General features: G+C 39.9%; 2 protein-coding genes across 4 annotated transcripts; both read right to left on the bottom strand.

Moving 5' to 3' along the window:
- Positions 1 to 202: 202 nt before the first annotated feature.
- LOC101163516 (14-3-3 protein zeta) lies at positions 203 to 7110 on the bottom strand. Its single transcript, XM_004077616.2, has 6 exons — positions 6958 to 7110; positions 5274 to 5588; positions 2801 to 2924; positions 1739 to 1902; positions 1491 to 1586; positions 203 to 1210 (listed from the first exon to the last, which is right to left on the bottom strand). Exons 2-6 carry the CDS (start codon positions 5574 to 5576, stop codon positions 1154 to 1156), a joined length of 744 nt encoding a protein of 247 aa, XP_004077664.1. The 5' UTR covers positions 5577 to 5588; positions 6958 to 7110; the 3' UTR covers positions 203 to 1153.
- Positions 7111 to 13893: 6783 nt separating this feature from the next.
- On the bottom strand, positions 13894 to 18140 carry LOC101163270 (zinc finger protein 706). Of its 3 annotated transcripts, none has more exons than XM_023963845.1 (3): positions 17838 to 18140; positions 16314 to 16462; positions 13894 to 15015 (listed from the first exon to the last, which is right to left on the bottom strand). In XM_023963845.1, exons 2-3 carry the CDS (start codon positions 16446 to 16448, stop codon positions 14920 to 14922), a joined length of 231 nt encoding a protein of 76 aa, XP_023819613.1. In that variant the 5' UTR covers positions 16449 to 16462; positions 17838 to 18140; the 3' UTR covers positions 13894 to 14919. The 3 variants fall into 3 exon arrangements, with proteins under 3 accessions (XP_023819613.1, XP_004077663.2, XP_020565598.1); XM_004077615.3 differs by lacking the exon at positions 17838 to 18140 and adding an exon at positions 17176 to 17304; XM_020709939.1 differs by lacking the exon at positions 17838 to 18140 and adding an exon at positions 17158 to 17266.
- Between the last annotated feature and the right edge of the window lie 12 nt (positions 18141 to 18152).

Genomic DNA, 18152 nt, shown 5'->3' with positions numbered 1-18152 from the left:
TTGACGGCTCAAGTCAAAAATAGAGATGAGCCAACAGACAGATGACACTTGGAAGTTGCACACGAGAAACATGCTCAGTTTGTCTAGTTATTCAAACACAAAACTGAAAGATTTTAGCAAAGTCATTGGACTCTTTTCCACTTGGAAGTCCACTTCAGAAAACATTCCTGAAGAGGATTACAGCATCACAAACAGACAAGAGCAACGTTTTTACTTTATTTTTTATTCCACTTACATGAAAGAAGACATTTCCTCCCAAATAACGGCTATGATTTGGTGTTCGGTATGAAAATGCCAAAGACAAACAAAGCTAACCCGCCCACAAAAAAAACCTCTTTGCTTCTTCAAAATCAAATCCTTACCGAAGCTCTAAGGAAAACATGGATATAAAAAGAGGAAAAACAAAATGCAGAAAACCGTTGGAGTAAGCAGCAAACTACGATGGATGTTTTTTAATGAGGCGTTTATACAAAACAGCAACAATATGGGGTTGTGTGCTCTTTGTTCTTCAAATATTCCATACCTCAAAATAGATACATAGAAATACAAAAGCAACCCCTCCCTCCAGAAATAAAACACAAAGAAGAAGCAGGTTGAACAGCTAACAGTAAATGGAATGCAACCTTTCTAAGATTTGCCCTTCATTTCCAGCAGAACACCACCACCACCGTATTGACCTGGGGCGCCATTCTGTTTGGTTGAGGAGCACGCCGTTTCTGAGAGAATTCAATGCCTCCTCAAAAAGCGGTTTACCTAAACAGTGCTGTTCGTTAGTCGAGTATAAATCAGATCTAAATGACTTATCCTTAAAAATCTCAACTTGCTACATGCTTCATGAGTGGAAAAACTGTTCACCCAGCACCTTATTAATGTAACACCATTAGAACTTAATATTCAGAAACAGATTAACAGCCAAGCATCCGTGCATTCATGTGAACCCGTCCTGCTACACCCAGTAGAAACCTCCCCCCTCTACCCCTCCCACTGCTCCCAGTTCCTACAGAAGACTAAACTGAAAGGGGGGAGAAAGCTGCTCCCCTTGATAGAAAAAACAGACAGTCTGATGTCAAAAATGAAGTGGTCGAAGTGAAGATGATCGTGGTGAAGATGACCTGAGATGGCAGGCAGACAGGAATGACAACAACGGTCTGGCTCAATCTCTGGCCTCTTCTGCGTCGTCTCCTTCAGTCTGGTTATCAGATGTCCACAGCTGAAAGACAAGTGAAAGCATGAAGCTCAGATGGAGAAGAACACAAATATCCAGGCTAAAGAAACTGACGACTAAGAAATCCCTCTGCAATATATTCTGAGTGTAATCTTGCCTGACATTTCTGGTACTGACCATGTGCAGTAGATAACAGAATTCTGTTCACATCTACTTCATGAAGAAACTGTTTCTAGCATTTCTGCTACTGACCATGTGCAACAGATGTGAACCGAATTCTGAAATGATCTCTCATCTACTGCATGTATAGCGTGTGCAAACGTACCGTCAAGTTGTCTCTCAAAAGCTGCATAATTAGTGTGCTGTCTTTGTACGATTCTTCACTCAGAGTGTCCAGCTCTGCAATGGCGTCATCAAAAGCCTAAAAGTTTGAAAAGACATTTGTATCAATTAAAAAAAAGGCTTTTTTGCTTCACTCTGTTTAAGTGTCGTCACCACCCTGCATCCAAGTTACCAGTATGGATTAACATTCTTTTGACCGGAGAACTCTTTGCAAAAAGGCTGCAGACTCACCTGTTTGGCCAGCTGGCAAGCTTCTTCCGGTGAGTTCAGGATCTCGTAAAAGAAGACGGAATAGTTGAGGGCGAGACCGAGCCTGATGGGGTGAGTGGGCTGCATCTCCATTTTGCTGATTTCAAAGGCCTCTTTGTAAGCCGCCTGCGAATCTCCGATAATTCCTGAGAATGTAAAAGAAGAGGGTTAGAAGAACTCTGAATGTTGACAAAAGGTAGCAGGGCATCTCCAATGAATTGTTGTTTTTAAGGGCAGAGGCAACGTGTCCATTAGTCCAGACTGGAGCTGGCAACTGAACAACCGGGATTCTGACTAAGGAACACAAAGGACCACCTCTAAAGGCACCGTGCCCCCACCCTGGACTTCACGTAGGAAAAGCTAAGAAGATGAAGTAACAATGACTAAAATGACTGTTTTCTTTGTAACAGAGGAATTACTGAAACATGAAGAGTCGGATTTGCAGATGTTTGATCCACAAACAGATTCAAACTCAAGGCAACCTCTAATCTGATACGAAGGACAAATACAAATTATCCCACACTTGATTCAAGTTGTCAAGAACATTGGGGGGGGGGGGTGTTGCTGGCTAAAAATCTAGATTATTTCTCAACTAACTGCTCATTGAACTACTGTTATTTCTTGCATTCTCGAATTCTACACAGACTGACGATACGGTTTGTGTTCAGTCATTATTAGTACAATCTTGAAAATGAAAGGCTGATAACTTTCAACAATTAGATCTTCCAGTAAAAACTAACAGAAATTCTTAAATGTTAAAAAGGACAGACTTTATACCACTGGCTTCAGGAAATTGTTTTTGTGATTACAAACATGAATTCTTTAATATACGAGTGTAAAGACCTCAGCTCCAAAGGAAAATCAGCTGCTTCTGGGCTTCTGTTAGCCTCTTACCATCTCTGAAATCCCAAACCATTTTTAGCAGATGAAAGGGGGGCCTGGCTGGGTAATCATCTCATTTTCAGATTCTGTCTTTTTGATATCAAGATGAACAGAAACAGGAAAACTGAGCTTATTTGAAACATCTCAAAGTAAGGGAAGTACCTTTCTTGTCCTCCTTGGAGGCCACTTCAGCCAGGTAGCGGTAGTAATCCCCTTTCATTTTCAAATAAAAGACTTTGCTCTCTGCTGTAGAAGCTTTAGGAATGAGGAACTTGTCCAACAATCCCTGTGGTTACAAGAGAAAAACAGAACAGAGTTGCATTAATGACATGTATTTTCATGTGCTACAACAAACGCCAGCCACATTCACTGCAGGGGCGGAGCTTATGTCCAACTGGTAATCAGCATTTCAAGGCGCGGTTTCTTTGTAGGTCTGAGCAGTGTAGCTGTTGATTTCCAGCTGCCGCTGGGCTTCAGCCCAACAGTTTGGCTGAGCTCCTTCACAGATGCTTCAGGGACCACTGAAGGGGAGTGGGTCTGTGTGGACAGCATGGGGGAGGAGGTGGGGACAGTAGAGTAAGGATGGATGAGAGGATCATGAAGGGGTGATGGGACCGAGCGTAGAACATCAGACTGTTGACCTCTAACGAGGAAGTAGGGCACTGGGGTCATTACAACACTTCATAGCGTCTGTCGTCTGAACAGTAGCTGAAAGACGAGCCTGGATCTGAGCGAGGTAACTGCAAAGAGTTTGATGTTTTAGGAGTTTCCATGACTCTAATGTGTGGATGCTCTCTGTAGAACAAAAGTGGTGGAACAAAACCTCCACTGATGCATCAATGCTCAATTTTAAGTGAATTATTGATTTCTGTGACTTAACTCTGTTATCATGAGGTTTCCATGCCAACGAGCAGCCACGACCGGGTTAAACATCAGGCAGTTTAAAGATTTCTTGACTGTAAAACAAAACCCTGTTTGTTTGTTTTTTAAATAAAATGAACAAAAGGATTTTGAACTGCTCGCATTTGCTGAATGCTCCTAAACTGCTGTGATGGATGTGACCGGGGAAGCCCGCTGGGATCTGAATCTAGAACTGGGCCACTGGCAAGGGCACAGCTAAAAAGGAGACTACAACCAATGCAATATACAGAACTAATGAAGGGGGCTGTTGGATTCCAGTTTGACCGCATAAACTTTAAAGCTACAGAGAACTACACTGGGTTAAAACTGTCGGTAAGGCTAAAATTCTAACAATATTGAGTCAGTGATTCTGTTACAAATCTGAAAAAGCTCTAAAAGACCAGTCTCTGATCTGAATTGCCTCCCCCCACTAAAATATCTGGCTGAAATGTCAAAACATTGTTTCTGAATCTATCTGGAAAGACTGCCTCCATTCACGCCAAAGCACCACTGCAGTAAAAAGTTCATGCCTGCAAGGACAGAAACAAAGCACCCCACACCACAGTCAGTCACTGAGGAGAATGAAAGAATGCGATTGTGTTTATACTCGTTTCCATTCTTAACTGGATATTTCTGACAGCATCTTTTCAGGAGAAATACAAACCCATAATTTGTACTGATTGAAATTAAAAACAAGTTATTTTTCAGCAGATTTACCCTTTAATATTTATCTGGTCGCTTCACAACCACTTGTATTGTTGGCTGAAGTGGAGATCAGTTATGCAGAGAGCTTGATGCTCATTATAGGATTAATACTTTGAGTCATCAGACGATGTATAATACTCTAAGTGTGAACAACCCCATAGCTGAACTGATTATCTATGAATAGGAATGTCATATGCTGCAATCATAAAGAAAAATCAATGATTAAACTACTAAAAAAGAAACTGATTTACATTATAACTTTAAACGTCACTTTTAAAATAAGTTATACAATTTTGTCTCTGTTGGAGGAGTACAGATAACATTTAAGGAGTCTCTAGTTTAAAGTCATTTCTGCAGGGTTACTAAATCACCTACAAGCACCAATACTTAAGCACATTTTAAAACATCTAAATAAATCACTAAAATGTATTGGAACTTTTTATGATTGTAATCTTTTCTAGTTAAAACCTCAAAGTCAACCAAAAATCTACAAAGTTCTCCTTTGTGTATAACTTAAAGAATGGCTCTTTGGGGTAGAGGCACTTTCTGGCATCTTACCTGCAGACGTTAGCAAAGCCATTATGAAAAGTCATTTATTACTAAATCAGATGACCAGGTACTTTGTGGGATGTAGTGCAAGGCACTGAGGCTTTCCATCTTAACTAGATTGACTGAAAGTAGAAATACAGAGCCTTTATTTATCAGAAAGTTGTGTTTCCTGTGAGGCATGACTGAGTCACTGCAGCTTAACCAGGTTTATCCACAGGTCACCACTCATTCCTAAAATGCAGTTGGGTTATTTGCATCAATGTACAAAACATTTTTTATTCATGCGTGTTTTTCATTTCTACATTTTTGAACAAAAACAGATCAAAAACTTTTCTTTTATGCACTAGACAGAAAATATTTGTTATTGTAATTTAACCTGCATACCTATGACTTAACATGGAGGGGAAAAAGTACTTTAGGAATGTGGGGAAAAAAAAGTTGCGAAAAATAAAACAATGAAATTAAAACAGAAAACTCTCACCAGAACATCATTGCAGATGTCTTTGAGTTCTTGCTCAATCTTCTCCCGGTACTCCTGGGCCATGGCCTTCTTTCTATCACTGCCTTCAGCTTTCTGCTCGATGCTGGAAACCACACGCCAGGACGAGCGACGGGCACCAACCACGTTCTTGTAAGCCACTGACAGCAAGTTGCGCTCCTCGTTTGAGAGCTGCTCGCTGTCCTCCGTCACCGTTTTCATGGCAGTGGCCATGTCGTCGTAGCGCTCAGCCTGCTCGGCAAGCTTGGCCTTTTGTACCAGATCTTTCTGAGGTGCCTCACTCATGATGACTGTTTTCTAAAGAATGCGACATGAAAAAGTGGGATGGAAATCAGAGGAGAAAAGTTTGACAAGTTTTGCTACACATTTATCAAAAAAAAAACTACACCTATGCATCATGCAACTAAAATGTGTACACCCAATTATACTTCAGAGCTACAATAAGTGCAAAAGCTAACTAAACACACATAATTAAGTTATTTTTTGCTCTAAAGTATCTAAAATTGGCTCATCTTTGTTTTTATAAGAAATTTTAATTAAACTCAACCAGATGTGATGACAAAAATAACTTCCAGGTGTGGTAACAATTCCTACACAAAAAAAACGTGTTTATGAAAAGCTGGTAAAACGTTAAAAGTGTTTAAATAGAATTTGAATTCCTCTTGAGATGCATGGGCGTGTTAGTTCTAACATGTTTCAGACAGTCAGTGTGCAGTGCAGCAGTCATACCTGAGCTAGCATAGCATGCTAACCTCCGCACGAGCGTGCCCCTCTTCTCACTCTCACCACACCCATCCGTCTACCTGCGGCTCGCCTTAATTTAGCGGAAACTGAACGAAAACACCCATTTGGACGCAACAAAAAGATACTTCTGACAGAACAGCCTTTAAAATAACTCGAAAGTGCTACTTATGGAGGTGCGCTTCGATGAAAAAATGTCGAAAAAGCGACAGCTATTAAGCTAGGCCCTCAGGACTAGTTTTCATTATGGCGCCAACTATTTCCTGAAATAGGAGTCCAGACAGTTTTTGAAAAAACAGCTAGAAGTTATTCTGTTTTTTTCTGAAACTTTTGCCATTCTGTTCTAATGTAAGCGCGCTTACGTAACGCCACACCCTGAAAATGGGGTGCACCGTTTGACTTGGCAAGCGGCCCTTTTGGTTTTGAGGATTTCAATTTTCCTCAGTTTATGCATTACAAGTTAAAACGCCAATTAACTAACGTGTCAAATCACTTCACAACTGCGCTACGTTTCCACGAAAGAGCATTTACAGTATTTTGACGGTAATCTCAGTTGCAGCAGTCTTAATGGGACCAAACGCTACGTTTGTGATTTTCCTCTGTACTCAGACTCAACAAACATAAAAGCGGTTCAACTGACTTAAAGGTAGTAGCTAGTCGTGCTGGGGCTTCTCTTTACGACAGTGGCACGCCTTCATCTTACAATCAGCCCGGTTTTCTTTCAAACCAGCCATTAGACACATCCCAAACGGTTATGTTAGCCAAGCTAGCCATTGTTCTTTAGTTTGCCTGAATCGCTACACGGAACTCCACCGGGAAGTTGAAACTATCAAGCTTTTTTAATAGAAACTCGGAATATGAATCACACGATTATATAAAATAATAGCTAAAAAGTTTTGTTTGAAATCTATAAATCTTATCCTACCTGGGTGCTGACAGATGTCGGCGTACCAAGGTGCAGCTGATTCTTTGAGCCCGTGGAAGTGAAGGCAGTGCACGGGTTTTCCTTCCAATCACACCGGACCAAGACACGGCCCGAGCTTGGGAGTACTGACGTCACGGGTTACCGTAGCAACCAAACGCAAAGAACTCTGGGAACGGCAGTTTACGTGAACTTTACTTGTCTTTAAAATTACCAATCTGCCTTTTAACTCTTATGTCAAATATACATGTATATTGCAGGTTATATTGTAAAATAAAAAAATAAATAAATAAAAAAGGTTCACCGGGCTGCGTTAAGTAAACAAACATTACAGTCATGGCATTTTTTCAGATTAACCTTGATTTTAAGGGGTTATTGATAAACTGAAAAATAAGCATGAACGATTTATAAAAATAAACTTCCCAGTCATAGCCATGACCTGTCTCCTACCAGCATCAGAAATGGCTGCAATGGAGTATTTGGTGAAGATGCTGAGGGCATCACAAACTGGAACACAGACGGTTCATCTTGCCTAATAGAAAGCACTATTTCTGCATTCTGGTTAGTTTCCAGAGGGAGAGAGTGGAGCTATTTTTGCCTGGTCACATGTTTCCCCCTGGGCAAAGATTTCTAGCTTGTAACCTAATTAGGGACAGATCAGAGTGTTGGCTGTAAAAATGTAGGCAGGAAAAAGACAAGAATGTGATCTGTCAAACGGTAATTCAAAATGTGTGAAAATCCCAACAATTTCCATGCAAACAAAGGCAGCAAAAATACTTTAAAATATCAAAAAATCCTGTTATAGAAGTTTTTTTTTTCGTTGAACGGACATGAGAGAAGAACAACATGTAGGCCTGACACAAGTCTATTAGGGATGTCCATTTCTGATGATGACAAACCAAGCAAATCCAACACCAGCAATCCCTTTTTCCAAATCATAATTGAAGTATGTGCACAATGATAGAAAAAAGTACACTGAAAAGATATTTTTATTGTGTCATGTTCAATAATATATACCAGAATCCTAAAGCATTGTTTATTTTAATGCTGCTATCACAATTATGCCATCAAATCAAACCAAATAAAATCAAACTTTATTGATATAGGACTTTTTGTGTAGAACATAACACAAAGTGCTTAGTTCCTTTTGTAATCCCTTTTTTATGTGCTTCTGTAAACGTTTCACAAGTTGTAATTGTAGGAGTAGGATTTTATTTGATCTACACAATGACAAAATACCATTCTATTCGATTCTATTCTATTCACATTAGTCACATTCTATCACATTCTATAAGGCAGCTGTCGGCCAAGATCTTCAGGTGGAGCCAGTTTAACAGAGCTGGTCCCAAGAAGCCCATGTCTTCACCCTGTCTACACTTAGATGTCGTAGGTTATTTCCCACAGATTGGCAGTCAAGGTTTGCGGGACAATAGGCCCGATGGCTCTGCCCCAACAAGCTGGAACAGACTGCAAACGCCCAAACTTTCCTCTTTTGTGTCAGCAGAAAATAGTTAGCAAATATTCATGGGAGTAACTAGCAAACTCATATTTGCTGTATATATCCCAAAAATTCATGTTCATTTAAAGTGTAATAAACAGATTTATTTCCAACAAGTATCCTAACCACAAATAAATAAACCCAATCGTCCTTAAAGTTTTGTGCTATGTACAATTTTGTCTCAGTCCCATTTGCACTTTAACATTTTGATGATGTTCTCAGACATTTACAAATTAGATCTTTCCGTAAGTAACCCTAATGCTTCCCAGATTCTTGACTTCTTTCAAATCGGTCATGTGTTGACTTTGACAGTTCAAAGTAAAGTAACATTACTTTATCTTTCATGGCTTTTACTGCTCAACAATGCCCAAAGTGTCCTGTTTCCAACAGTTTGAAGCACGTTTCAAGCTGTAATATGAGAAGTTTATGACACAACTCTTATATTTATTTATATTTCAGCTGCACGGTGGTGCAGTGGTTAGCGCCTCACAGCGAGAAGGCCCCCGGAGGACCTGGAACAGAACACCAACAGGGGACCTTTCTGTGTGGAGTTGGCATGTTCTCACCGTGCATGCGTGTGTTTACTCCAGGGTCTCCGGCTTCCTCCCACCGTCCAAAAACATGCCTCATAGGTCAATTGGTGACTCTAAATTGCCCATAGGTGTGAATGTGAGTGCATGGGTGTGTGATTGTGGCCCTACAACAGACTGGCAACCTGTTCCCTGTCTTCGCCCACGAGAGGCCGGGATAGGCTCCAGCAGCCCAGTGACCCCGAAAGGAAACATATGGTTTAGAAGATAAATGAATGTACTCCTATATTTATTAATGAATACATGGGCATTTAGTTTCTTAAGCACATTTGGGCCTATGAAAATCTCAAAACAGAATTCATATTAGCTCCTGGAATGCAATTCTATGAATGATTCACTTTAATCACAACTTTGCCTTTATTCTAGTAAGCTTTGTAAGACTCTAATCAATGCTGATCACCGATTCTAGTCAGGTTTTTTACAGATAAAGGCCCAAACTATCCAGGATTGGAAAAGCCAACTGCAGAGAGCAAAACAGAGGAAGAAAGCATCTATCCATCTTCTTAACCAGCCATGTCCCTTTCAGGGTTGCAGGGTTGATGGAGCCTGTCCAGGCTACTGATGGGCAAAGGACAGGTCGCCACACACACACACACACACACACACAAACACACACGCACGCACAGACACACACACACCTAAGGAAACTTAGAGTAACCAATGAACCTATGAGACATATCTTTGGACTGCGTGAGGAAGCTGGAGTTACCCACACAGGCATGAGGCGAACATGCAAACTCCACACAGAAAGGTCTCAGCCTGGATTTGAACCAGAGCATTCTCACTGTGGGCGGGGGCTAACCAATGTGAGGAAGAAGCATTCCTCATAAATCAATCTTAGAAGGTTAGTAATGAACAGGAGAAGTGCTGTTCTCAAAAGCTAAACTGATAAATATATTTAACAACAAGATTGTAATTCTGGCATTAATGTCTCTAGGCAATTTTTTGTGTAAAAGATCTAAAAATAAAATTAATACGTTAATAATTTTGTTACCCCCCCCCCACCAATATTTATCAGTCGCATATTTCTGGTAATAAAACATCGAATTTACTCAATGAGCATTAACCAGGCCTTACAAAAAGAAGTCACTAAATGATGTCATGATGTGATCCTTGTCACAGAAAAGTTGAAAGCACAGCAGTCATGAAGGCCATAATGGGTGCCTGCAGTGCCGATGCATTGGCAGTCATAAAGCATAACGCAAAAGTAGGAAAGAGAGAAGACACACTTAAAAACAAGTTCCTGAAATCTTAAGATTATGATAAATGCCACTTACCGGTAGTTAAATAACCTGCCAACTAGCTGCCAGGGAAAGGCTTGAATGCATCTTTCCTCTGTGATTATGCTGAAATAGTGAGGTGTATTAAAAAATAATATATCTATCAATTTCTTGGTTTGGACAGGAGTAAATGAAAGTGTGATGCTATGACATTTGAGGTTTGTAGAAAAAGACAAAATATAAAATGGTGGCTTATTACCTTTGGTGTGTCTTTCTGTTACTTTGCTTATTTTCTGTTTTCAGCAAAACCCAGATCATCTCTGCATTTTAGGAATTAAAACTACTAAGTTTTTAAGTTGTGAGTTGGTCAAATGATTTGGGCAGGGACTTACATTAGGGATAATGGCTGAGAGGTGTCCATTATCAGAAATCAACAGACGATGCAGAAGCCAAAACCGTCTGTCATGAAGCGGTGGACGGTTGCTTTGGCGATGGCCATTATCCCACTTTTACCATGGTCACTTACAAAATAAAATTTGATTTCCCCTCTATTTTTAATACTTTATTCTTGTTATTTTTTTTTGGTTTAAATCCTTTTTTCACAAAAAGTGGACTGTTTGATATGTAGTACGGCGCTTTGTCACGGTAACAATTGAGCCGGCACAGACCTCGTCATCAGTTCAGAGTGAAAGTACCCCTATTAGTGCTTGTTTTTTTCCAGATGATGAAGCAAAAGTTTGTTTTAAAGAAGCCAGTGCAGTGATATAGAACATTTAAGCATTTAACTTCTTTTTTAGATGTACATTATCTTTGTCCATTGTCACTATAAGGGAAAAACATGGGTCACAGGAGAAAATGACAATAACATCTCCATTCACTGCCTTCATAAACATGGTCTTTGGTTTTCCTCTTGCCTGGCAGCTCTAGACTCTGCATCCTTCTTATAATCATTGCCTTCCCTGTATTCATGTCCAAACAATCTCAGTCTGGCCTCTCTGACTTTATCTCTAAAGCCGTCCCTCTGATGTCCTCATCCCTGATCCATCCTGGTCACTCCCAAAGAGAACCTCAGCATCTCTGCTACCTCCAGCTCTGCTTCCTGTCTTTTCCTCAGTGCCGCTGCCTCTAGGCAGAACAACACAGCTGGTCTCACCACAGTTTTCTACACCTTTCCTTTCATTTGAGCTGAAACTCTTCTATCACACATCCCACTTGACCCTTTCCTCCACTCATTCCAACCTGCCTAGACTCACTTATTCACTTCTTTTCCACACTCTCCATTACTCTGGACTGTTGACCATAGATACTTCCAATCCTCCACCTTCTTTATCTCTTCTCCCTGTAACAAGTCCTCCCTCTCATTCACACAGATGTTCTCTGTTTTGCTGCAGCTCACCTTCATTCTTCTTCTTTCTAGGGCAAACATCCACCTCTCTAGCTTCTCCTCCACCCGCTCCCTGCTCTCACTACAAATCACAATGTCATCTGCAAACATCATAGTCCATGTTGATTCCTATCTAACCTCATCTGTCAGCCTGTCTGTCCCCATTGCAAACGGACTAATAGCTGATCCCCCGATGTAACCCCCCCTCCACCCTGAATTCCTCTGTTACCCCTCACCACTGTCTTGGAGATTTAAAAAAGGAATTCACTCCCAACAGGCTCAGTAAATTTCACTCATTGAAAGTGAGAGGGCAGGTGAAGCTAGCTTGGTTGATGATTGCTAGGAGGTAGATGAACAACTGAGAGAGGGTGTGACAGGAATCCTGGGAATGCAGGAATAAATTAGCACTCCAGATACCACAAGAGTCTGCGAGTGAAAGCAAAGTCTGGAAAACCTAACAGCTGCATCTCCAACTGACACAAACAGTCTCATAATTGGTTAGGAGGAGAAAAGGGGAAAATGCTGCTCTGTATCTCTGAAGCTAAGAGCCTTTTGCTGGGGTCCATTTAAAGAGCTTCTGATGTGACTTGAAACCTGTAATCTCAGAGATTCAGGGTTAGAGTTAGCTCTCAACAATTAAGTTTCTGAACTGATTGGTTCAGTTGTCAGAATACTCCAGGATCCCCACAGTTTCTTTCTTAGCTACTTTATTAATCACTCTGTCTGGTTTATCCTATTATGGCAGATATTATTTAAATCTGGACTTAGGCGAACATGAACTTAATGAACATTTGAAACCGTTTTTTCCTTCAGTTTTTAAAATTAGCAATAAAGAAGCTTCTGTGTTGCTAACGTTTTTCATTAGTCTTTTGAGTTCCTCTATAATTTCTAGTAATCTAAATCAAAGCTTTTCTTATTAAACTTAACTTCCCAAACTCTTTTTTGGTGTCGGGGTCAAACAATTGTAGATTTTCTTTTCAGAAACGTAGTTCTTTACTTGTTTTCTTGTGTTCTCTTTTGTCTGTCTGTCCTTTGTACTGCTCATCGTCTTTTGAGCGTTCTTTTCGAGTTTGACTCAGTTTGAGATACAGTTTTCAAGAGTGAATTTTTTTTCCATTTTCTTTTCTTTCCATTTATAAATGAAATAAATTAGGAGTTGGACAGTTTTTCCACTTTGCATGGCTCTCTTTGAGCCAGGACCTCCTTAAACTGGTGGAGCGATTCCGTCCCCTTTGGCTGAAACCGACACAAACGGCAGCTTCATCCAACCCCGTTCCTCGTGAGCTACTGCCCCGCGTCCCTTGTTTTGCAGCTTCAGTAATTGCTTATTAGTTGGATTGAGTGAACCCAGTTTCTGACTGTCTGAACACACCTGATCCAGGTGACCAGGAATTACTGAAGCAGCGTTGGCTGCAAATCAAGCAGGGCAGACGCGTATAAGGAACAAGGTTGGTGACCACTGAGAACCAAAAGGTTTAATGGAAACACAAAGATCTACAAAGGCATCACTCCCACTTTTCTAAAATTTTCCAGGGGTGGTAAACAAGCATTTCTTGTTTTTAGGGTTAAATGGACTTTCGGTGGGTCCTGCTCACAGAACCTGTCGGTCAAGTCATACATCACGCTGAGGCCCTATTTACAAACAGATCAAGTGTGGGTCTTTTCATGTGTACATGTGCAAACACGTGTGCATGTTTGGAGAAGCTGAACTGACGCGGGAAACACACTTTCACAAGAACATTTGACATTTTCAGATAGGAAAAAGATTTTTCTTCAATTGATCATTCATAAAACCTCTTATTTTATCACTCTGACCTGTAATGAAGAAATGTAACCCCCCCCACACTCACAAAATATCTACACATATTAACTTGTCCAATTTCTCCTTTAAAGCATATGTCTGAAATAAAACATCAACCTAAAAGTTTGTGTCAAATTTCCTCAGGATCTAAAGCAACATATTTAAATTAGGTTTCATGGTTCCTTTAACTGAGCGCAGCATTTTCAAGTCTCAACAAGATAGAAGTGAGAGGCTTATGAACTGATTACCAGGATGAGGTCAGGCAGGGCTTTGGGCTCCAACTGAACCGACTGAAATAGAAAAGATAAGCTTGAGGAAATGTGGTCTAGTTCTCCACCCTCTTGCCCCGTTTAACAATATTACTGACTAATCATTAGAACCATGAATGTCCACCAAGCAGGTTAACCCATTTTCACCAACAAATTAAACCTCCATAAACAAATGCGTAAATATAAAATATCTTTATTAAAACAAGTTACATTGTGCAGACAAAGATATGATCATTACAAAAGTAAAAACATGGCTGGTCGTCAGTCCAGAGTTAGCACAACGATACAATGTCAGTGGTTCAAGACCAGGAGGTCCAAGCATATTGAAAAAATAGTGGCTTTTATCCATTAAATATGTCTGTTAGCATGCTATGATAAGAAACTTGTACAAAAATATAAACTGATTCTAGATTATTGCAGGTTCAGAGTAGAAACACTGCACCACAGAGTTAGACAAGGGACTACAGTCAGGACTGTTACAATGGCACGAGGGGGAATCTGAACTGAATCCTATTCAGAACTGGGGTGGTGTACAGCGACGGCACACAGACCACAGCCACTTGAAACCATTATATTTAACCCACAGAACCAATTTCACCAGACAGAACCGTCCTAAAGAAATCATGAAGGGGTTGGAGTGAGGAGCATGGTAGGTAAAGAACCTTTCTCTGGAAAGTCAGTGCAGAACAGAAGTGAACAGAGCTTAATCCAAAAAGAAAATATTTGTTTTTCCAAGTGCTGTTCCAAACCTATTGGGACTCAGCCATTCTTTCCATATCAAACCTGGCTAATAAATTACTGCTCAACATCCAGAACTCTGGATCTGAATGACTTCTTGTTACAGAGAGTCATTCAGAGATGCAGCATTTGCCAACTTAAGCTTGATCTGCTGTGGGGGAAGACTTGAAATGTGCACATTTAATATTCGGAATGATCAAACTTTATAAATACTGCAGCCACCCTATAATGGAGTATTAACAATTTTTGTGCAATTTGACAGGGTGGTGGTCCACACTCCTTCATATCCTGGGAAGCCAGGGAAAATAAAAAATAAACAATTTGAATTTAAAAAATTCCACATGTACCATGCCAGAAAACCCCACACAGGTCAATCAGTCACCTGGAGATACTAAACACTAAACATCAGCAACCAAAAGATCCTGAATTAGCTTCAACTGCCTTACAGAGAAAGGGGAGGAGCCATCACGCCTCTACACCTGCCAACTCTGGCGGCAGGGGAGACTTCGGATGTTTGCTTTCAAAGTGCTGCTTGAAGGTTTTCGGGTCTGGCATTTGGGTCTAAATTAAGAGAGGAAAAGGTCAAATTAGAAAATACAACATGTGCTGGCATCCTCATCCCACCCTGCCTGAAAACAGCAAACTGAGTCAAAACAGGGCAGACTCATCCCAGACAAAGAACCACAGGACAGATCATGTTCTCACCACCAGTACTGTGGTCCCTCGCTATGTTGTGCTTCACCTTTCAGGGTCTCGCTGTTTCACTGAGTCTTTTCAGTGTCATTTTGCATGCTTTTCTTTTTTCCAGTACTGCGTCCTGATTGGCTGTTGACCTTGTCAATGAATCTCCCCTGTCCAGTCTCCTGAATCAGAATGCGTTCAGTTTGCCGAGTTGACATAAATCCGTGCGATCAGATCTTTGATTTCATTCTATAAACACTAGACTTATTTTTCTATGACGGTATGTACTTTGAGACTCAAACAAGACAGAAAAATGTGAAAATGTTCATGTCTGTCTGAGAAACGTGGGTAAAGTGTGTAGTGAGGAACTGCCTTTAAACACCTGGAATCCTACTTTGCGGATTTCCCCTATTGCAGGTTTCTTTTAGAACATAACCGCCGTGATAAACGAGGGAACATCGTGCTCACATTTACTCAACCGTGTCACCACAACACACACGTTTTGAATTATAATCCTTAGAATGACAACCATGTAAAGGTGACTCAGTGTTTTCACCCGTTTTCCAGAGCCCTCAAATGTTTACATTCATGTACAAAGTAAACTTAAAGAACAAATAAAAAAGGATTTTCTGTTTAAAACAATTGCTTGCCTGTACTGACTGATAAAATATATGTGTGCTATATTTTAGCATCTTAGCTTCATATGATGTTATTTAAGAACAAAAACCTGCTGTCCTATAAAACATGTCTTTGTTTGAGTTTGTTTTGCCAACTCTGACATTAAAATCTGATTCTGATTTTGTTTTTTAATTTTTTGGCTACCAACGATCAGCTCACTAAATTCATTAAGAACCACAAACTACATGGTTGACACGCTGAGGATATTTACAACAGGGGCAACATGACTTACAGTACAATCATAACCAGGGCTGCATAATGATTCATCACATTCAAATTAATTCAAAAAATAGCTTTTCTACTGGCCCTTCATTTTAATTTAACACCTACAAATTCAGACAAATGAAACTTTAGCAAATTAATCAGTTCAACTAATAGGATTAAACCAAGTTGAATCAGAAATCAAACATAAATGTGAGCGCAGGTTTAGTTTAGTGGTGGTCCTCAGCCCTGATCATGCTGCGACCCCTCCCTGCTCTAAAAGGGTTCCGCCAACATACCCGGCATACGGCGCAGGTGTACACCAAAGCAGCCTTCGCTGCCGCTTTCTGGTCATGCCCTTTGGTCTTCTTAATCTCCGCCTGCTTTTTGGCATTTTTTTGTTGGGACTGAAACTTCTGGTGCCCCCGGGCCATGTCTGTTGTCACACCTGAAGAAATGAGACAGTAATCTATTCAGAAACCCCCCCACAAAGATGTTATCCAGCCATGAATGGGATGGGCTGGGCTATGACAGGGAACTCTGGACAGTTAATATAAGGAACAGAGCCATCTTCTTACATCACCCGTGAGTCACATCTGCTGTAGATTGGATGACATTAGCTCTAAATATTTCCATTATTGTTCAGCACAATCGCAAAGCTGTGGTAGAGGTTAAGCAGTGACACACACCTCTCAGAAATAGGCTAATAATGGAAGCCTGTTAGGGCCAATGAATGACATTTCCCCAAATAACTGAGATTCTGCAAATACTGAAGTTACTACCTCCGTACGGATCATGAAGCTGGGTCAGTGTCTGTGGCCAAGTCAGGCACGTTTTAAATGAATGTTATACAATAGATAAAGGTTAGCTGCTAAAAAGAAATGACATGATTTGATTAACAACAACAGGCCAATCTCTGAAATCATGTTATAATCCTAACAATATTTCGTAGATAAATTAATATTTTATTAGCAGCGAATATATAAAAAGAAAATCTTTCAACATATACTAGCTTATCTTCTTTCTAGTTTGAAGATTATAATTATTATAGTATTGTATTTCGTTAGCCGGCTGCTATCGCTGTCCAGAATATAAAACGAAGACGCAGACGATAATAATGAAGCAAAAAATTAATAAACTTGCATTATGTGAATTCTTCACCTGCAAAACAATGCGTGTAACTGAAGAAAATCACAAAACAAAACGGAAGAAGCGACACAGAGTAGCTCCTCAGCACCCGGGTCCAACGGAATTCAGCTCTTCCTGCTCTGATGCGCATGCGCGTGGCCCTCAAATTGTGATGCTTTCACGGACATTCAGCAAAATCAGTGACTCAACGGAGACATGGAAACGCTTAAACTAATTACTCGACTATAACGTTTTTACATAAAAATAATAGGGTAAAGTTATACGTTCCAAAATATGTTACATCAGCGTTACATCAGTGACTGTCTCTGGGGTTTGCCGACACATCAACCAGTTAATTGCCAATTTCCTGACTGCACCCAAAGGTATCATGAGTCGTCCGCTTCATTCGTGCTTATGTCGATGTATACCTTCTTTTATGCCAACAAACGGACAACAACACTAACTACAAGAACACAAAAACAAAAATGTCAACTAATATAAAAAATTAGATTAAAAACTATATATATAATTGTTATATAAATATATATAATTATTATATGAATATATATAATTATTATATAAATATTATTATTAGAATTATATGTGTATATATATATATAATTCATTGTGTATGGTCAGGTTTAAATTTTACCACGTGACAAACCTTTTCTGGAGGTGCAAGAACAAATTCTTACCACAAGATGTCCCACTGTAACTCTTGGCGTGTCTTTCCTATTAACACGGTACATCAAGAATGAGGCCAAGAAAAAGTATTTACTCTGTTGTATAAATAAACCGAGCAAAAGGATAAGAGTTATTTTAGTTCTCTATCAACCCAATGTTTTAAGGATGCATTGATTTTTTTAAAATCTCCTCAGTAATAACGGCTATGTATTGATATTTTTCTATTTTAAATATACTTTCTCCAAACTTTTAAGAAAATTTAACAAGAAACCTCAGTTTTGTAAGAGCTGGCCATGTTTTTTAATTCAGAATTCACAAACGAGAGC

This window comes from Oryzias latipes, chromosome 16, assembly GCF_002234675.1.
Source record: "Oryzias latipes chromosome 16, ASM223467v1".
Classification (NCBI taxonomy): domain Eukaryota; kingdom Metazoa; phylum Chordata; class Actinopteri; order Beloniformes; family Adrianichthyidae; genus Oryzias; species Oryzias latipes.
Note: the sequence above shows the minus strand (reverse complement) of the source record. Positions and strands in the feature narration are given on the sequence as shown.